Genomic DNA, 22124 nt, shown 5'->3' with positions numbered 1-22124 from the left:
TTGGAAACTGTGTCTCTTCCCTTCCCCCAAACCTTCAGCTCATCAGCTCCTCATTTGTTTCAGCTGCGTGGGAAGATTGGCCATAGAGGGGTGGAGTTCCCGACCATACCAGCAGATGGAGCCATAGCTGTCTGGGTTTGCAGCCACCTCAGGGGATGTAACGTCCCTCCAGGACACAGCCTCTCGTGACATCACACATCCCCCTCCTCGGGACCGACGTCCTCGTCCGGGTAAAGGCAGCGAAGAAGGCATCACGCCGGGAGAGGGCGTCCGCATTGCCGTGGTGCTTGCCAGCCTGCTCTCTCTTCAACTCCTCCACCTCTAGGACCAGGGACTCAGCCTCCTGTTGTCTCTCCTTGAGTTTCTTACTGAACGCATCAGCCTTGGTTTTAGCAGAGTTTAGCTTCTGTTGAGCAGCTTTCAGTTCCTTCTCTCTCTCTGCCTCCGCATTCTTCATCTTGTTCTCCAACACCTTGTACTTCTCCTCTGCCTTCTTCTGGACCTCCTTACTACTGCGCAGGGTCTCCTCACACTCCTCGATGGTCCTGCGCAGCCTCTCCAGCCTCCTCCTGTTGCTTATGGAAGGAGCTCTGTTGGAGTTTAGCCTGGAGGATATCTAACTCTTCTGTCTTCATGTCTAACTGTTGCTTTAACAAACGATACCTCTCAGTCGGTCCCCTTCAGACCAGACAGTTCTTTGTCCAGATTCTGTAGCTCCGTCTCTGTGTCGGTCTGGGCACCTGCCATCCCTATCAGAGCCCGGGCGGGAGTGAGTAATTCGGAGGATTGCACCGGAGCCTTCCCAGGATGAGTCTTGCCTCTCCGTTTCCGAGGTACTCGGGTTATCCTCTCCTGAGACTCTCTCCAGAGTGGGTAAAAGGCTGGGCAGTCTCGTCCCAATTAGGGACAGGGACGGGGAGGGAATCAACCACCCCCGCCGCGTGTGTATGGATCCCCGTGTGCTGGTCATTGTAAGTTCAGTAATGGGGTATTCTCTGGTGTCCCCCATGGACACAGGAAACTGGGAGGACTTTCCCCGGGGTCAGACACGTTGGGCCCACCAAATCCTTACGCACCAGGGTGGCCCGGCTACCAGAATCCAGTAAGGCCTCCACATCATGGTGATTCACAGTTACCGGGCAGGTGGGGGTCGATCTGGGCCGCCATCTACGACTCCCAAGAGCGAGGCAAAACGGTGTGTGGGTGCTGAGCTGGAGGACTCCGCAGTGGGCATAGGTTCATCGGCTGGTTTCCCACACTGCCAGGAGATATGTCCCATCTCCCCACACCGGTAACACTGTCGAAGTTTCCCCCTCCTGGTGTACTCTTCTTGGACCCGCCTGGTTTCTGGCTCCCCCTGGAGCCGGGATAAGTCCTGACGTGGCTGGGTTCGAGACCTTGGGGTCCTTTGGACGGGTTCTTCCCATTTGTGGTGGGGCCGCACTCCTGGGGTCTTTTCGGAAGCATTCAGCATCTCCGCTGTGGCCTGGTACTTTTCCACAGCTTCCACGGTCAGATCAGCCGTGGTCAAGGCCTGTTGACTGATGAACCGTTTTGCCTCATAAGGCAGGGCGCGTAGGTAACGATCCACCACAACGGCCTCCACCACCGCCGCTGCTGTATTCCTCTGCGGATCCAGCCATTTCCTTGCGATTCGGACAAGTTCATGCATCTGCGCCCGAGGAGGTTGGTCTGGTTGGAAGGTCCAACTGTGAAAGCGCTGGGCCATACCAAACTTTGTGAGTCCATATCTGCTGAGGATCTCAGACTTCAGGGCATCATAGTCAGTAACCTGGTCAGGGCCCATGTCCCGGACAGCATTCAGCGATTCCCCGGTTAGAAAAGGGGCTAACAGACCAACCCACTGTTGCTTGGGCCAGGCTTCCCTAGTGGCCGTGGCCTCAAATGCATGCAGGTATGCCTCAATCTTCGGTAGCTCCCATCTTAGATATAAAGTCACTTGCCTTTATTGGGCGGGTATTTTGGACCACCCTCTGTCTCTGCAACTGCAATTCCTCTGCCTTCAGAAGGTTGGCTTTCTTTTGCTCCTCCAAGAGAGCCACGTTTGCTTGCATCTGGGCTTGCTGGCCAGCAACAAGGGCTTTCAATATGTCCTCCATTTCAGTCGGCGGCGGGGAGCCTACGGCCAACTTGGAAAACTGGGTGATCAAACCTTCGGTATCCTCCTCTCCCTGACATGCACTATTAACGCTAGAGCTTGCCCGTATTCTCCACCATCTGTGACGTCACGAGAGGCTACACAGCTTTCAGCGGGATTGCTCAAGTAGTGCAAGGAGACAAGGTTCAAACAAAACAAGGATTTTATTATAGGTCTTGGGAAATTAACGAAAATATAACAAAATTCTGTTCTCTTGTGGCTCTTTAAGGGTTAACAGTTCAGGGATGTCTCTTCCACATCCAAAATCATAATTCTCACTCGCTCAGATAACTTTTCCCCAGCCTTACTGTAGTCCACGTTGCAGCTAGTGGCCAACCCAGCAAAAAGTCCTTCCAAATGTCTCTCACGTATTTCCACAGGTGCATATATCCAAAGGTGAGTATTTCCCAAAGGTAAGTATCTCCAAATCCTTATATTCCTCATGGAAGTGGACGTGCAGCACTCTTGTCCTCCAGAGAGCCCAGGTTGGAGACTGTGTCTCTTCACCCCCACACACTCCCCTAAGTGTGTCTCTTCCCTTCCCAAACCTTCAGCTCATCAGCTCCTCATTTGTTTCAGCTGCGTGGGAAGATTGGCCATAGAGGGGTGGAGTTCCCGACCATACCAGCAGATGGAGCCATAGCTGTCTGGGTTTGCAGCCACCTCAGGGGGATGTAACGTCCCTCCAGGACACAGCCTCTCGTGACATCACAGTATTCATACCCCTTGACTTATTCCACATTTTGTTGTATTACAGACTCAATTCAAAATGGATCCAATATATTTTTTTCTACACACAATACCCATAATGACAAAGTGAAAACATGTTTTTAGACATTTTTGCAAATTTATTGAAAATGTAATACAGAAATATCTAATTTACATAAGTATACACCCCTGAGTCAATACATGTTAGAATCACATTTGGCAGCGATTACAGATGTGAGTCTTTCTGGGTAAGTCTCTAAGAGCTTTGCACACATGGATTGTACAATATTAGCACATTATTATTTTTAAAATTCTTCAAGCTCCGTCAAGTTGATTGTTGATCATTGCTAGACAGCCATTTTCAAGTCTTGCCATAGATTTTAAGGCCGATTTAAGTAAAAACTGTAACTATGCCACTCAGGAACATTTAATGTCATCTTGGTAAGCAACTCCAGTGTATATATGGCCTTGTGTTTTAGGTTATTGTCCTGCTGAAAGGTGAATTTGTCTCCCAGTGTCTGTTGGAAAGCAGGCTGAACCAGATTTTACTCTAGGATTTTGCCTGTGCTTATCTCTATTCCGTTTCTTTTTATCGCCAAAAAATGATGCAGCCACCACCGTGCTTGAAAATATGAAGAGTGGTACTCAGTGATGTGTTGTGTTGGACTTGCCCCAAACATAACAATTTGTATTCAAGACATACAGTTCATTTCTTTGCCACATTTTCAGTTTTCTCCTATCTCAGCCATTAAACTCTGTAACTGTTTTAAAGTCACCATTGGCCTTATGATGAAATCCTTGAGCGGTTTATAATAAATAAATAATATGCCATTTAGCAGACGCTTTTATCCAAAGCGACTTACAGTCATGTGTGCGTACATTTTTACGTATGGGTGGTCCCGGGGATCGAACCCACTACACTGGCGTTACAAGCGCCATGCTCTACCAATTGAGCTACAGAGGACGGTGTCCTTCCTCTCCGGCAACTGAGTTATGAAGGATGCCTTTTTCTTTGTACTGACTGGGTGTATTGATACACCATCAAAACTGTAATTAATAACTTCACCATGCTCAAAGGGATATTCAATGTCTGCTTTTTTTTTTTTTTTACCCATCTACCATTAGGTGCCCTTCTTTGCGAAGCATTGGAAAACCTCCCTGGTCTTTGTGCTAACAAGCAAAAACTAAACCAGGATGTACCAGTGACTCGCTCAATACAGAAGTGGTCAGATGACGCAGATGCTGAGCTACAGGACTGTTTTGCTAGCACAGACTGGAATATGTTCCATTGAGGAGTATACCACCTCAGTCACCGGCTTCATCAATAAGTGCATCGATGACGTCGTCCCCACAGTGACCGTACATAAATATCCCAACCAGAAGCCATGGATTACAGGCAACATCCGCACTGAGCTAAAGGCTAGAGCTGCCGCTTTCAAGGAGTGGGACACTAATCCGGACACTTATAAGAAATCCCGCTATGCCCTCAGACAAACCATCAAACAGGCAAAGCGTCAATACAGGACTAAGATTGAATCAATCAAATGTATTTATAAAGCCCTTTTTACATCAGCAGATGTCACAAAGTGCTAAACAGAAACCCAGCCTAAAACCCTAAGCAGCAACCAATGCAGATGTAGAAGCACGGTCGCTAGGAAGAACTCCCTAGAAAGGTAGGAACCTAGGAAGAAACCTAGAGAGGAACCAGGCTCTGGGGGGTGCCCAGTCCTCTTCTGGCTGTTCTGGGTGGAGATTTTAAGAGTACATGGCCATTAAGGCCAGATTGCTCTTCAAGATGTTCAAACGTTCATAGATGACCAGCAGGGTTGTAGAGGGTGCAACAGGTCAGTACCTCAGAAGTAAATATCAGTTGGCTTTTCATAGCCGAGCATTCAGAGGTCGAGACAGCAGGTGCGGTAGAGAGAGAGCGTCATAAACAGCAGGTCCGGGACAAGGTAGCACGTCCGATGAAGAGGTCAGGGTTCCATAGCCACAGAACAGTTTAAACTGGAGCAGCAGCACGACCAGGTGGACTGGGGACAGCCAGGAGTCATCAGGCCAGGTAGTCATGTGGCATGGTCCTAGGGCTCAGGTCCTCTGGGAGGGGAAGGAGAGGGGAAGAGAGAGAGAATTGGAGGGAGTATACTTAAATTCACACAGGACACCAGATAAGACAGGAGAATTACACCAGATATAAAAGACCCCAACCCCCCGGCACTATTGCAGCATAGATACTGGAGGCTGAGACAGGGGGGTCGGGGGACACTGTGGCCCCGTCCGACGAAAACCAGACAGGAAGATCACGTCTGTGACTCAACCCACTCAAGTGACGCACCCCTCCTAGGGACGGCATGGAAGAGCACTAGTAAGCCAGTGACTCAGCCCCCGTAATAGGGTTAGAGGCAGGGAATCCCAGTGGAGAGAGGGGAGCCGGCCAGGCAGAGACAGCAAGGGTGGTTCCTTGCTCCAGTGCCTTGCCATTCACCATTGCACCCCTGGGCCAGACTACACTCAATCATAGGACCTACTGAAGAGATGTGTCTTCAGTAAAGACTTAAAGGTCAAGACCAGGTCTACGTCTCTCACATGGATAGGCAGACCATTCCATAAAAATTGAGCTCTATAGGAGAAAGCCCTGCCTCCAGCTGTTTGCTTAGAAATTCTAGGGACAATAACGAGGCCCACGTCTTGTGACCATAGTGTACGTGTAGGTACAGTGAGGGAAAAAAGTATTTGATCACCTGCTGATTTTATACGTTTGCCCACTGACAAAGACATGATCAGTCTATAATTTTAATGGTAGGTTTATTTGAACAGTGAGAGACAGAATAACAACAAAAAAATCCAGAAAAACGCATGTCAAAAATGTTATAAATGTATTTGCATTTTAATGAGGGAAATAAGTATTTGACCCCTCTGCAAAACATGACTTAGTACTTGGTGGCAAAACCCTTGTTGGCAATCACAGAGCTCAGACGTTTCCTGTACTTGGCCAACAGGTTTGCACACATCTCAGGAGGGATTTTGTCCCACTCCTCTTTGCAGATCTTCTCCAAGTCATTAAGGATTCAAGGCTGACGTATGGCAACTCAAACCTTCAGCTCCCTCCACAGATTTTCTATGGGATTAAGGTCTGGAGACTGGCTAGGCCACTCCAGGACCTTAATGTTCCTCTTCTATAGCCACTCCTTTTGTCACGATCGTTCATGAACGAGAAGGACCAAGGCGCAGCGTGATATGCAGTCATATTTATTTACGTACTGAACACACGACAAAACAACAAACGAAACGTGAAGTCCAAGGTAGACAAATAACATACCTCACACGGAACAAGATCCCACAACTAACAGGTGCCAAAAGGCTGCCTAAGTATGGTCCCCAATCAGAGACAACGAGCGACAGCTGCCTCTGATTGGGAACCACACAGGCCAACATAGATCTAGACATACTAGAATCTAACAGACAATCAACATAGCCAAACACAGCACAGAAAATACACACCCTGACTCAACAAATACAAGTCCCTTGAGTCAGGGCGTGACAGTACACCCCCCCCCCAAAGGTGCGGACTCCGACCGCGCCACATAAACCTAACAGGGTAGGGGCCGTGTGGGCATTCCGCCTCGGAGGCGGATCCGGCTCCGGGCGTGACCACCACTTACTCTCCACCTCCCTGTTGTGCCCCTGGTCTGGTCTGGACCTCGGCGCGCTGCTTCCCCTCTCCTTCCTCCCACGACGTACCAAGCCCTGTCTGGACCCTGGTGTGGGAGACCCCGAACCTGGAGAGGGGCTGACGTCTGGGTCTGGACTGGAACCGCTGAGTGGAGCTGGACCCGACAACGGTGGATCGAACTGCTCTGGCTCCAGAGTGGAGCGGCTGACCGGAGCTGGACTGGACCCCGGTGGAGCGGATTGCTTTGGCTCCGGAGTGGATCCGCTGACCGGAGTAGGACTGGACCCCGGTGGAGCGGATTGCTCTGGCTCCGGAGTGGAGCAGCTGACCGGTGCCGGACCAGGCACCGGTGGAACAGGCACGGGCCTTGCCGGACTGGACACACGCACCACTGGCTTGGTGCGGGGAGCAGGAACGGGCCGGACCGGGCTGACGACGCGCACCACTGGCTTGGTGCGTGGAGCAGGAACGGGCCGTAACGGACTGGTGATGCGCACCACTGGCCTGGTGCAGGGAGCAGGAACAGGCCGGGCCGGACTGGTGACGAGCACCACTGGCTTGGTGTGAGGGGCAGGAACAGGCCGGACCGGGCTGGCGACGCGCACCACTAGCTTGGTGCGAGGGACAGGAACAGGCCGGACCGGGCTGGCGACGCTCACCACTGGTTTTGTGCAAGGGGCAGGAACAGGCCGGGCCGGGCTGGCGACGCGCACCACTGGTTTGGTGCGAGGGGCAGGAACAGGCCGGACCGGGCTGGCGACGCGTACCACTGGCTTGGTGCGAGGGCCAGGAGCAGGCTGGACCGGGCTGGCGATGCGCACCACTGGCTTGGTGCGAGGGACAGGAGCAGGCTGGACCGGGCTGGCGATGCGCACCACTGGCTTGGTGCGAGGGGCAGGAACAGGCCGGACCGGGCTGGCGACGCGCATCACTGGCTTGGTGCAAGGGACAGGAACAGGCCGGACCGGGCTGGCGACGCGCACCACTGACTTAGTGCAGGAAGCAGGAACGGGCCGGACCGTACTGGGAACACACACCACTGGCTTAGTGCGGGGAGCAGGAACGGGTCGGGCCGTACTGGGAACACGCACCACTGGCTTAGTGCGGGGAGCAGGAACGGGCCGGACCGTACTGGGAACACACACCACTGGCCTTGTGCGGGAAGCAGTAATGGGTCGGGCCGTACTGGGAACACGCACCACTGGCTTAGTGCGGGGATCAGGAACGGGCCGGACCGGACTGGCGACACGCACCACTTGCTTGGTGCGAGGAGCGGGACTGGGTTCCCTTATAAACCCCCGCTCCTTCTGCTGCCCAACCAGCTCCTCTCGCCGTGCCTCTACACTCTCCTTCTCCCTTATAGCCTCCTGTAGCTCCTCCCTCTGACCAAATAACTCCTGCTCCCTCTGAACCAATAGCCCCCGTAACCTGATGGCTTCCTCTCCTAACCTGCAGAATCGCCCTGTCGCTGCCTCCTGCTGCCTCGTCGTCCACACCGTGTGCCCCCCCCAAAAAAACATTTCTTGGGGTTGCCTCTCGGTTCTTCGTCGTCGGCACTGTTGGCGCCGTTTCTCCTCTCCTACCTGGGCATCCTCCTTCATCGCCTTCCAGTAGCGGACGGCCTCCTCCTCCGTGATTCTCCCCCAACCGAGGAGGACATCTACTAACGTAACCTCTTGTTTAATTCCCGGCGTTTGCTCCTGAACACGCTGCTTGGTCCTATTTTGGTGGGATCTTCTGTCACGATCGTTCATGAACGAGAAGGACTAAGGCGCAGCGTGATATGCATTCATATTTATTTACGTACTGAACATACGACAAAAGAACAAACGAAACGTGAAGTCCAAGGTAGACAAATAACATACCTCACACGGAACAACATCCCACAACGAACAGGTGCCAAAAGGCTGCCTAAGTATGGTCCCCAATCAGAGACAACGAGCGACAGCTGCCTCTGATTGGGAACCACACAGGCCAACATAGATCTAGACATACTAGAATCTAACAGACAATCAACATAGCCAAACACAACACAGAAAATACATACCCTGACTCAACAAATACAAGTCCCTTGAGTCAGGGCGTGACACCTTTATTGCCTTGGCCGTGTGTTTTGGGTCATTGTCATGCTGGAATACCCATCCACGACCCATTTTCATTGCCCTGGCTGAGGGAAGGAGGTTCTCACCCAAGATTTGACGGTACATGGCCCCGTCCATCGTCCCTTTGATGCGGTGAAGTTGTCCTGTCTCAGCAGAAAAACACCCCCAAAGTATAATGTTTCCACCTCCATGTTTGACGATGGGGATGGTGATCTTGGGGTCATAGGCAACATTCCTCCTCTTCCAAACACGGCGAGTTGAGTTGATGCCAAAGAGCTCAATTTTGGTCTCATCTGACCACAACTCTTTCACCCAGTTCTCCTCTGAATCATTCAGATGTTCATTGGCAAACTTCAGACGGCCCTGTATATGTGCTTTCTTGAGCAGGGGGACCTTGCTGGCGCTGCAGGATTTCAGTCCTTCACGGCATAGTGTGTTACTAATCGTTTTCTTGGTGACTATGGTCCCAGCTGCCTTGAGATCATTGACAAGATCCTCCCGTGTAGTTCTGGGCTGATTCCTCACCGTTCTCATGATCATTGCAACTCCACAAGGTGAGATTTTGCATGGAGCCCCAGGCCGAGGGAGATTGACAGTTATTTTGTGTTTCTTCCATTTGCGAATAATCGCACCAACTGTTGTCACCTTTTCACCAAGCTGCTTGGCGATGGTCTTGTAGCCCATTCCAGCCTTGTGTAGGTCTACAATCTTGTCCCTGACATCCTTGGAGAGCTCTTTGGTCTTGGCCATGGTGGAGAGTTTGGAATCTGATTGATTGATTGCTTCTGTGGACAGGTGTCTTTTATACAGGTAACAAAATGAGATTAGGAGCACTCCCTTTAAGAGTGTGCTCCTAATCTCAGCTCGTTACCTGTATAAAAGACACCTGGGAGCCAGAAATCTTTCTGATTGAGAGGGGGTCAAATACTTATTTCCCTCATTAAAATGCAAATCAATTTTTGACATGCGTTTTTCTGGATTTTTTTGTTGTTGGTCTGTCTCTCACTGTTCAAATAAACCTACCATTAAAATTATAGACTGATAATTTCTTTGTCAGTGGGCAAATGTACAAAATCAGCAGGGGATCAAATACTTTCCCTCACTGTATGTCCGGCAGGACCAAATCGGAGAGATAGGTAGGAGCAAGCCCATGTAATGCTTTGTAGGTTAGCAGTAAAACCTTGAAATCAGCCCTAGCCTTAACAGGAAGCCAGAGGCTAGCAATGGAGTAATTTGATCTAATTTTATAGTTCTAGTCAAGATTCTAGCAGCCGTGTTTAGCACTAACTGAAGTTTATTTAGTGCTTTATCTGGGTAGCCGGAGAGTAGAGCATTGTAGTAGTCTATTCTAGAACTGACAAAAACATGGATTTGCTTTTCTGCATAATTTTTGGACAAAACGTTTCTGATTTTTGCAATGTTACGAAGATGAGAAAAAAGCTGTCCTTGAAATATTATTAATATGTTCATCAAAAGAGAGATCAGGGTCAAGAGTAACGCAGAAGTCCTTCACAGTTTTATTTGAGACGACTGTACAGCCATCAAGATTAATTGTCAGATCCAACAGCAGATCTCTTTGTTTCTTGGGACCTAGAACTAGCATCTCTGTTTTGTCCGAGTTTAAAAGTACACTGGCTCTGACGCTCGCCGGATGTGGCAGGGCTTGCAAAGTATTACGGACTACAAAGGGAAACCCAGCCACGAGCTGCCCAGTGACGCAAGTCGACCAGACGGGCTAAATGCCTTTTATGCTCGCTTCGAGGCAAGCAACACTGAAGAGTGCATGAGAGCATCAGTTGTTCCGGACAACTGTGTGATCACACTCTCCGTAGCCGATGTGAGCAAGACCATTAAACAGGTCAACATTCACTAGGCCGCGGGGCCAGACGGATTACCAGGACATGTACTCAGAGCATGCACGGACCAACTGGCAAGTGTCTTCACTTCATTCTCAACCTCTCCTTGACTGAGTCTGTAATACCCACCTGTTTCAAGCAGACCACCATAGTCCCTGTGCCCAAGAACGCCAAGTTAACCTGCCCAAATTACTACCGCCCTGTAGCACTCACGTCAGTAGCCATGACGTGCTTTGAAAGGCTTGTCATGGTTCACATCAACACCATCATCCCGGAAACCCTAGACCCACTTCAATTTGCATACTGCCCCAACAGATCCACAGATGACGCAATTTCAATTGCACTCCACACTGCCCTTTCCCACCTGGACAAAAGGAATACCTATGTGAGAATCCTGTTCATTGACTGCAGCTCAGCTTTCAACACCATTGTGCCCACAAAGCTCATCACTAAGCTAAGGACCCTGGGACTAAATACCTCCCTCTGCAACTTGATCCTGGACTTACTGATGGGCCGCCCCCAGGTGGTAAGGGTAGGCAACAACACATCTGCCACGCTGATCCTCAACATGGGAGCCCCTCAGGGGTGTGTGCTTAGTCCCCTCCTGTACTTTCTGTTCACCCACGACTGCGTGGCCAAGCACGACTCCAACACCATCATTAAGTTGAGACCGCCTATAGGGAGGAGGTCAGAGACCTGGCAGTGTGGTGCCAGGACAAAAACCTTTCCTTCAACGTGAGCAAGATAAAGGAGCTGATCGTGGACTACAGGAAAAGGAGGGCCAAACACGCCCCCATTCACATCGACGGGGCTGTAGTGGAGCGGGTCGAGAGCTTCAAGTTCCTTGGTCTCCACATCACCAACAAACTCTCATGGTCCAAACACACCAAGAACGCCATGAAGAGGGTTTGTCAATGCCTATTCCCCCTCAGGAGACTGAAAAGATTTGGCATGGGTCCTCAAAAAGTTATACAGCTTCACCATCGAGCACATCCTGACAAGTTGCATCACCGCCTGGTATGGCAACTGCTCGGCATCCGACCATAAGGCGCTACAGAGGGTAATGCATACGCCCCTTTACATCACTGGGGCCAAGCTTCCTGCCGTCCAGGTCCTCTATAATAGGCAGTGTCAGAGGAAGGCCCAAAGAAATGTCAAAGACTCCAGTCACCCAAGTCATAGAGTGTTATCTCTGCTATCTCGGTACCGGAGTGCCAAGTCTAGGTCCAAAAGGCTCCTTAACAGCTTCTACCCCCAAGCCATAAGAGTGCTGAACAAATGGCTACCCGGACTGTTTTTTATTTTTTATCTGTGTTTGAAATTCACTGCTCGACTGAGGGACCTTACAGATAATTGTATGTGTAGGTAGTCATTCAAAAATCATGTTAAACACAATTATTGCACACAGCGTGAGTCCATGTAACTTATTATGTGACACATTTTTACTCCTGAACTTAATTTAGGCTTGCCATAACAAAGGGGTTGAATACTTATTGACTCAAGACATTTCAGCTTTTCTATTAAATTAATTTGTAAACAATTCTAAAAACATAATTCCACTTTGACATTATGGGGTATTGTGTGTAGGCCAGTGACACAAAATCTCAATTTAATCCATTTTAAATTCAGGCTGTAACACAACACAACAAAATGTGGAAAAAGTCAAGGGGTGTGAATTGTGAATACCTTTCTGAAGTCACTGTAGGTAACCTTGCATGGTCAAACCGTAGACACAAAGTACCCAACCAAGAGTTACGACCCCTCCTCTTTTGGCAACCTAGATGGGCTTAAAAAAGATGACAATATGCTATTTTATTTTTTTACCTTTATTTAACTAGGCAAGTCAGTTAAGAACAAATTCTTATTTACAATGACAGCCTACACCGGGTCAATTGTGCGCTGCCCTATGGGACTCCCAATCACGGCCGGTTGTGATACAGCCTGGAATCGAACCAGGGGGTCTGTAGTGACGCCTCAAGCACTGAGATGCAGTGCCTTAGACCACTGCGCCACTCGGGAGCCCAATGCAACATCTGGCATATCCTCATATATACCCTATTATCTTCTGTATTAATAGAATGTGTTTTTCCAAGCTGGTGTCATGGGGGGGGATTGGTGCTTTGGGGAATTGGTATGTGCCTTCTTATTGCTCCATGTACAGTGCCTAATGAAAGTCTACACACCCCTTTCTGTCTTCAATTAAATCTAAAAAAGGATTCAATTCAATGTTTTGCTTCCAGCAATTATTAACTCTGGGGTGTGAAGACATACGCAATGAATAAATGTTCTTCTTTTTTTTATGTACATTTGAAAAACTTTCGATAATTTTCTTTCACTTTGAAATTGGGGAGTAGGTTGTGCGGATCTGTGGGGGGAAAATCTAATTCAATCTATTTTGTTATTTAATTTTAAGGCAGCAAAATGTTTAAGGGGTGTGTAGACTTTCACTAGGCACTGTATGTACAGCAGCCAATTAATATTCATAATTAACTATGCATACGGTGCAGATACAGAGTGAGATACATTCATACATGTATACTGTACATATAATAAACAACACAGAATGTAGCCTGTGATCACATGATCTTATCAGAAGCACTAATGCTATATGGTGTCACAACATATATATTCAGAATTGTTATGATTTCATGCACTGAGAGAACATACCTTGGCAGCAGATAGACAGCAAACAGAAAGTGAGATATGGCAAAAAATGTATGCACGCATGACTGTAAGTCGCTTTGGATAAAAGCGTCTGCTAAATGGCATATTATTATTATTATTATATGGCCTTCCATACACTGATGATATCTATCACGTGTGCTGTGTCAAAGGTCAATGCCATTGATAGAGCTGCTTTCTAAATGGTTGTAGTGTTAGAACAGTCAAAGTCAAGGGCCACTCTAATAGCATTACTATATCGTTAATGAGAGTGGATAGGCTGCATTTTCATCCTATAAACACGCCACAGGAGAGCACGTCAATCATTTATCAGGTCATGTGTGGGTCCGTGACACTACACCTCAAGAGACCCTCTCCTTTCAGAAGCTGGTGTTGGAGCTGGAGGCAGAGCTAAAAATCTTAAGTCAGAAATGTTATAGACTTGCTAGTAGGGATAGTGATACATTCATATCTATAACCAGTCAGCTCAGCCCTATGTCCAAAGAACTGATAGCAAACTCAAGATAATTATGGAGATGACCACTCAATCATAGCATCTGAAGTGCTAGTTCTAGGTTCTATCTAACATTTTTGTATGAAGAACTGAAGGGAAATTGGAACAGACAACATGGTCTGCCAGAGTACATAAAGAGATTTAAGAGGATTACTTTTGCAATTTTAGAGTCAATGCATTATTTATAATCCCCAGGATGGCTGGTGCCAAACCAGGGAAGGACCTCTGGTCATTAGCAGAGATAGCTAGCCCTGGGAAGTGGGGAGGAAGAGGAAGAGGAGGAGTAAAAGGAACTGGGGATTCAGAGGGATTGTGTTGGTGACACATGCTTAGTTGTCGTTAAATATATACCACTCCAGGTTGGCTCAAGAACCTTAAGGGAATGAGGGATTTTTTCTTCTATATTCTCTATGGTGAATCACCATTACATGCTTTGGCTTGTGTCTGAATATAAAGTGAGGAGGACTTAAGAGGACATTCTATGAATGTAGATATCAGTGGTGTATTTCCTGCTGTGAAATAATATGATCCCATGTGAATAAGCCTTGAAGCAATGGAAATGTAATAATACACTTTTTGTCAATCTACCTTTCATAACTTATCATTTCAGCATTGTTTGGCATTGCACCAATAATCCATGAGCAATATTTTTTACATGAATTAGTAAATGGTGTTTACATCAGCAATACATTACAATTGACTTGCATGACAAGGTTTAAATAGTCATTTAAGGTATCTGAAGTGATTTAAGATTCTACATCCAATACAGACATGAACTGAAGAGAAAAATATGTTTGAAAAAGCTTCCTGTAGTCTGAGATAGAGAAAAGTCATAATGTCCAGCCCACATGGTGATCCACCTGGCAGGATTCCCAGTGCATTCAGCTGGCCCTTTCATCAGGCCTTGTCCACTGCTATCGGAGTATTGTGTGAGTGAGAGGAGCTCTCAGACTAAAATACTGACTGACTCTCTTTATTAAAAGGGTGGTAATGGGGCTTCCTTCTTTCTTCCTCCTTCCATTCAGGTGACATTGCGTGAAACTGTGGTAGAATCAGTGCTGATAAATCAACCACATGGACATTGGGCAATGCTAAGGCTAATACAGGCTCTTGGACAACTCTGAAATATTAATTACTTACATATGATAGCTTTATAACCTCATTACAATCTGTTTCATTATAAGCAAATTGTGTGGGGCGTTGCTTTGGGCTTTGACGTGAAAGTGTCAAGACTAATCAGAATTTTGTCAATGACAAAAACATATATCACCCCAACAAGCATATTGATGGAATTACTATGTCTCAAAATGATTAAACGTCATTGCTTTCAGAGAAGCGACTATGCCATGAAGGGCATAGTCCATTTAGGTTTATTCATCACATGGTGTCTCATCGTGTAAAGATGATGAACTACCTCAGCAGTGATGTGTCCTTTTATCACCATTTCATTCCCTTCAACTGCTTTCCATGTTTATCCGTTGGTAATCAAATCTCTTACAAATCTTCTACATTATTCCAATGATTCAAAGTCAGACATTATTCAACGCAATACAGCTCCTTAATATGACAGCTCTGCATGTGGAATACCAACATATATATATATTTTTGGGGGGGCACATGAAAAATAACATAAAAGGTGTCTGTGTGTGTGTCATCTGTGATATCAATTGTGATCTCGTATAAATAAAGCTCTGATCAAGTCTAGATGTTAGTTGCTCAGTGACAGAAAATAAGAAAAACAAGGCCCATCTGCTGCCTTCCTACAGTATATCTACTGTGATTCCACCCCAGCATAATATGACATACACTGTATATTTCTCTCCCTTCTCCCAGAAACCATGGTGAGCAAGGAAAACAGCAAGGTCGTGCTATCCAACTCAGAGTCAGATTCAGAGGCAGGCCCGTCACAAAGCCTGGAGACGCAGTACGGTCCTGACGGCAAACAGCAGGTGAAGAAGAGGAACAAAGCCTTACAAGTCCGCTTCAAGGACATATGTGACGCCCAAAAGGAGCAGCAGGCAGGGGGGCGAGGAGCCAGGTCCATTTCCTGTAAAGTGGCATACAGGAAGTACATGACGATGCCTGCGCGGCGCTCCATCCCCAATGTGACTAAGAGCACAGGTGTCCAGACGTCACCGGACCTTACGAAACACTACCAGACTTTCCCCTTCGAGCGAAAGAAAGGACACACGATCAAACACACTGCCTTGGTGGAGGAGTACAAGGGCCAAAACAACGGGTTTTTGAGTGACTTGAAAGGGCAGGAGGAGGCACTGAGTTTAGAGGAGTGCTCGTCCTCTCAGGGTGCAGGGAAGCATGTGCGGCAGACGCAAGCACTGCTCCACCACACGGACGACAGCAGTGGCACAGAGGATCTGTTATCCATTGCCAACTGTGTAGACGGGCGTGCGTGCCCGGACTCCTCTAGACTCACAAAGGACACAGAGTGCTTTGCAAACGACCCAACTCCCAGGGGAGAGCCAGAGAACCTTGCCTGTGGCGCGAGGACCAAACACAAAGGATTATCCAAAGCGGACGCAACTGGTGCCAACCCTTCTGCCAAGCGCCAGCTGGCCAACTGCGAAGAACCCTTACAGGACACAAGGTCAAAGGTCACAAGTCCCGTTGCCTGGAACTCCCTGACGCAAGTGGAGGGTCTAGGCCTAGGGAGTCCATTGGTGTGCTGCAAACGCAAAAAGGCCATGCAGCCCAATGGACAACAGTCCCAGACACTGCCCCACCCCCACAGTGCTGGCTGCTCTGTAGCTAAGGTAAAGGCACATCAGTGCCGATCAGGGACTTTACCAGCCCCAATGAAACCCCAACCGGGCCTGGAGGGCCAGGCTTGCCCCCCAGGACGGCAGGGTGCCTGCAAGGAGATAGTGCCCTTAGCTGGGAACGGGGATATTAAAGAAAAGCTCCAGGCCATGGAAAACCTCATCAGCTCCAGTCAGGAGACCATCAAAGTCTTACTGGGGGTCATCCAAGAGCTGGAGAAGGGTGAGGCTCAGAGAGAAGGGTGAGTGGAACTCATTTATATCAACCAGGCATCATATAGAATTGCCAGTACATTTACGTCATTTAGCAGATGCTCTTATCCAGAGAAACTTACAGGAGCAATTAGGGTTAATTGCTTTTCTCAAGGTCACAACAACAGATTTTTCACCTAGTCGCCACAGGAATTTTAACCAGTGACATTTCAGCGACCTTTCGGTTGCTGGCCCAACACTCTTAACTACTAGGCTACTTGCCGCCCGGCATAACTGACCTACTCAAGTAAAACATACATTTCTGTGTGTGGTTCAATCTTCACTGAGGTTTGATGTTCTTGCTAGTTCTGCAGCCCTTGAAACTGCTGTGGTCTACAGAATGTGTAAGCTAAATCAAGCATTGAATACAAACATCATGGCTGCCTGTGTCATTTAATTCCAATAGCAAGGAAGTAAGTGGTCTCTGATTGTACTGTAGATACTGTACTGTTCTGTGTATTTGCTCAGGGGTACAGAGATACTAACAAGTGCATAACATTTCTGAGCCGTGTCCAATAGGCCACACCTCTACAGCAATAGACTGAACGTACAAGGCTGTCTGCTTTGCTCCCTAAAACCCGGAGCGGCACAAAGCTAATTGTATTAAGCCTTCTCCAAAGCCACCGGACTCCCCTGACGTTGCTCCCTGAAACCTGGTTTAAAAGGACCAATTAGCAGCGCCTCATAAAGCACTGGCTTTCATCTGGCTTTCAAGTGTGTGGCTCATATGGCACCTTCAATATGTTTCATCACTATTATTAGAGCCTGCTACTCACCATAAGGCCCCAGCATCTCAACTCCCTCCCCACCTTGTCTCTCTCTCCCTGCCAAGCCACTCTAACTCCCTCACCACCTTCTCTCTCCCTGCCAAGCCACTCTAAAGCTGTCTGTCTTCAAAGTGATGATCCCAGACTACTGGTGGAACAGAATAGTGTCTGAAAGCCCCTCTTATTCTCACCGGGATTTTGGCATCATGTGGGTGGGTTTTTCAGGAAAAGCTCTGCTTCTAGTGCACACAGTGATGTGTTGACGAGAGGTTTCAGTGCTGTTCCCAGTAGACCAAGGACTGAGACAGGCACATTTATAACACACTGTGTTGAGCAGTGGTTACTTGGTTTACAGATGTTTGCAGGACCTTATCAATGACGCTCATTCCCATTTCTATTGGCTTTATTTATGCTCACAAAATCAATCAATGTGAGGTGAATGATTAGTGTTGCACAAGCCTCTCTTTCATCCCTGTGCTAAACTACTATCACATTCTGAGGGTCATCACTGGTCCAACACTCCTGCTGGTTTCAAAGTCTCAGGATGATTTGCTTACAGTTCCTACCAATCAGGTTAGGGACTGAATCCTATCGTGCTAACGTACAGGATTATCCAACTTGACCCTACTGTATCTGTTGTTGATAGGCTATCAATAGAGCATAGAGCGATATCCATTCGGCCAGGCGGTCAGTGGTATAGGGACAGTGAGGACATCTCTACGGAGAGCTGACGTGTGCAAATAACACCGGAGTGAGCCTGTGCCAACAAATAACACCGGAGTGAGCCTGTGCCAACAAATAACACTGGAGTGAGCCTGTGCCAACAAATAACACTGGAGTGAGCCTGTGCCAACAAATAACACCGGAGTGAGCCTGTGCCAACAAATAACACTGGAGTGAGCCTGTGCCAACAAATAACACTGGAGTGAGCCTGTGCCAACAAATAACACCGGAGTGAGCCTGTGCCAACAAATAACACTGGAGTGAGCCTGTGCCAACAAATAACACTGGAGTGAGCCTGTGCCAACAAATAACACCGGAGTGAGCCTGTGCCAACAAATAACACCGGAGTGAGCCTGTGCCAACAAATAACACCGGAGTGAGCCTGTGCCAACAAATAACACTGGAGTGAGCCTGTGCCAACAAATAACACCGGAGTGAGCCTGTGCCAACAAACAGTGGCACAGCTTAAATATTACTTATAGTGTCAGAGCTTAGAGAATTACTTTCCGACACAGCGTCCACACATAAAGTAATCTGGCCTAGCAGAATAGAACATTGGTACATTGCTAGATTAATTGAAAATACAGTTCAGTAAATACAATTGTCGTTTAGATGGTGTATTACAGTACATGGAGGTTGTGCTAGAAATGTGATGACCTTGATTATGATTGTACCACTTAATATCTCAACAAAAAAACTCCCTTCTGTTTGGTGACTCTATTGACCTTTTTTTTCCAATGATTTGATATATCAAAGGAGTTATTGTGTATTCAGGCCCTCAACTCCACAGTCAAGAGCAACCACCTCTAAGGTGAAATGGACAGATGAACTTGGTGACCTTGCATTCCCATCAGCACTTTCGATCTATCCAAGGCAGATAAGGTCACCCGTATGACATGGTGAGCAGCAGGGTTCAACCTCTCTAGTTTTCATCCATCAGCTCCCACTGACAATAGGCAATTACATGTCCTAGTGGACCCGCTTGCCCCTTCCGCTTTCCAATTGACCACTCTCTACACACCCTCAGATCAAAATGAATGAGAAATCCCATCGCTACCACCAACGTACGCAACATGATGGATGGTGACTGTTACTTCTGGGAGAGTCCTGAAGAGATTGATACAGATGCCATCAAATCTCCATGCATGTTCAGTTCACACTTATGTCTGCTCAAGTTTGCCTCCGAGATGCCTCAGGAGCAGAACATACGTAGATTTGTGCCGAAGATGGAGGAGGCATTGCAATCTAAGTAATGACAGGACAATACAGGGCGGACACTGGGCTTTAGGGCTCTTTGAAATGCCATACAGAACACAGACATCATTTGTCATGTTGATTGTCTTTTGCTTCCCTAAGTCTCATTATTTTCTGAGAACGTTGAGTTGGAGGGAGATCGAGTATATTGACTTTTCTGTAGTATTCATAAACATGATTAATAATGCATTTTGTTTTGTCAGAAAGTTGACAAAAACCATTTGTATACTGTGTCATAAGGAAAGAGATGAGCATATTATATCAAGTGAGCATGTCTATTCTCTGACCAACCTAATCTCACAGAAGACTGTACCATTCATAACACGAATCCATATCGGTTTGAAAAATAGAGCATGTAAATTTGAATAATGCAAGCCAAATGAGCCATGAAAATCTTCCATTCTCTCACCACTCCCCAGGCTTTCCTACCGAACGGGACAGGACACAGCCAACTGTGACACGTGTCGAAACAGTGCCTGCATCATTTATAGGTGAGTACCTTAACATTGTTAACAGCTTGAAAGGTCCCTTACGCCTGCTTTGGCATAACATACTGATGGCATGAGACAAAAGATCCCTTACGGAAAAACCACAGGAATTTTACGTGAACACGTGAAGTGTTCCAAAAACATGTTTTAATTCGGTGTCTCTGTAAGGTGTGCTTTATGTGTGAGGTGATATACTATAAAGCGACAAACCAAGTGCTAATAGTCAATTGAATATAATGCGTTTTTACTGTAGGCCTTTCAATGTTTTTCATATAGCAATCAATGCCTTTTCCGGTAATGAGTAGAATGGAATACTTTACTGGATATTATTCTTCTCACTGCAAGATTAAGGGCATAGCTCAGTTGTGATACAATAATGACAATTGATTGAATACTTCTGTCAGAGTGATATAAATGAATTGAGCACCATACATCTGAATCTGAGGTGGAAATAGATACTATGAAATGGTGTGATTGAGATCAATGATAAGTTCACTGAAGGAGAAGAGAACACTCCTATATGGGCCAGATCAATGATGAAAATAAACGTTTGATATCCTATTACAATGATGCATAGACGTCCTCAACTCTAATTTCAGACTCTGGTAATAAATACAGAATATAGTCACTGTAGAAAGGAATTAACACATAAGCCGAATTGGAAGCAGCAAATTGAGTTGAATTTCTAGACACAGGTGGTGCAAATATAACGTTGTTATTGTAGAAGGTAATAAAATAAATAAAGACAAATCTCTCCAGCACAATTGCAAAGCACTGTGGGTGAAGCATACCTCCTGAGGGAATAAGTAATCATACACAACAGGGGGAAATGAATTAGCCCAGAGAGGAAATGCAATTGGGGCTCGTACAGTATGAGAGCAGCTGGGAACTGGACACGATATCCTGACAGAGAGTCCCCTTTCAAAGTACCTTATGAATAACTGCTGCAGTGATGGACGCTAAAAGCCATGGAAACTTGACTCAACTTCTGAGTCCACTTCACTGGTCCAGAAGTAGATGACTAACAATTCAATTTTGATAAACACCCACCACCCAACTGTCTCACTTGGGTAAACACTCGCAGATGTTCTGACTTCTCCACTCGTCTGAGAGACATAAACAACCCTCAGGCAGGTTGCAAAATCCACTCACACTGTGACTCCATTCAGAGACAAGAATAAAAACATCCATCTTAGAGATCAACGTCAATTCAAACAATATACAGTATTGCAGAACATACTGTAGCATACCATCTGAATAGTACTGAGCGTCCAAAGTCTGGCAAGATCAAGATGTTAGTCGTTGTTGTACCCTAGTGTGCTTGCAAACACCTTCCATTGTGTTCTGCTTCTTCAGCTGTACGGCCTGTTCCAGCCTTGCAGGCAGAGAAAGACTCACAGGGGACAACTTCAGATAGCAGGGTTTGTGAGGTCACTGAGTTGCAAATAAACACCAGAACAAGCACTACTGCAGCAGAGTTCTACATTTAAAAAGTGAACCAATTTCTAAAAATACAAGTCTTCTCATGTTCATTTTTTGCACTCATTATCGTCGTCTTAGTAAACAACTCATGCATAAGTACATCTGCTTTACTCAATGACAAAACAGCATACATTTGTATATTTTGACTGAGGGGACATCTAACTTTGACCAACAACCTCACTCTAGTCTCCAATTAGTAGATGTTAATCTCCATCTTCACCTAATCAATTCCTTGTCAATCAATGTTCTCATCCAATCAAAGCCTATTTTTTTGTTCATCCCTGGGGTGTTAATCATTAGTCCAAACAGTTGCAACCAGTTGTGTTTTGCAATGAAAACAAGAGTTTCTATTGGGCAAATTCAGGTAGGTCCCTCCCTGTTTCGTTCCGTTCGCTTCAGTTTAAGAAACGTTTTGCAACAGGAGTAATAAATACACCACTGTTCTCTTGTGACATGTATAAAGAATGCATAATTTAACAGCCATGGTGTCAGATTGAAGGAACTGACATGCAGGAATCATTAATGTAATTATGTGTTATTTCCTGCAACATAGTCTCATGAGAAATATGTTACATTTTCTCAAGCGATGATCTATGATCTGAGATAACTCATGTCACAAAGCACATTTGCTAGTACAGTATCTAATTGAAGACCAGTATGGCATGAAAGAGGATTTCAAATGATTCAATTCATACCCCGAATTCTGCTA

At 46.8% G+C, this 22124-nt stretch overlaps 1 protein-coding gene across 2 annotated transcripts in view; it reads left to right on the top strand.

Annotated features, from left to right (window-relative positions):
- The window catches only part of LOC121553750 (inhibitory synaptic factor 2A-like), a 33867-nt gene that overhangs the window by 3391 nt on the left and 8352 nt on the right, over positions 1-22124 (top strand). For both annotated transcript variants that reach the window (XR_005997572.2, XM_041867114.2), the window contains exons 2-3: positions 15506-16691; positions 19865-19936. Coding sequence is in view for 1 of the 2 variants with exons in the window: in XM_041867114.2 (XP_041723048.1) it covers positions 15511-16691; positions 19865-19936 (1253 nt within the window). In the remaining variant the exon portion in view is untranslated. The remainder of the gene's footprint in view (positions 1-15505; positions 16692-19864; positions 19937-22124) is intronic.

The sequence above is a fragment of the Coregonus clupeaformis genome, chromosome 37 (assembly GCF_020615455.1).
Source record: "Coregonus clupeaformis isolate EN_2021a chromosome 37, ASM2061545v1, whole genome shotgun sequence".
Taxonomy (NCBI): domain Eukaryota; kingdom Metazoa; phylum Chordata; class Actinopteri; order Salmoniformes; family Salmonidae; genus Coregonus; species Coregonus clupeaformis.
The sequence above is the reverse complement of the archived record's forward strand: the minus strand, read 5'-3'. Positions and strand labels throughout refer to the sequence as shown.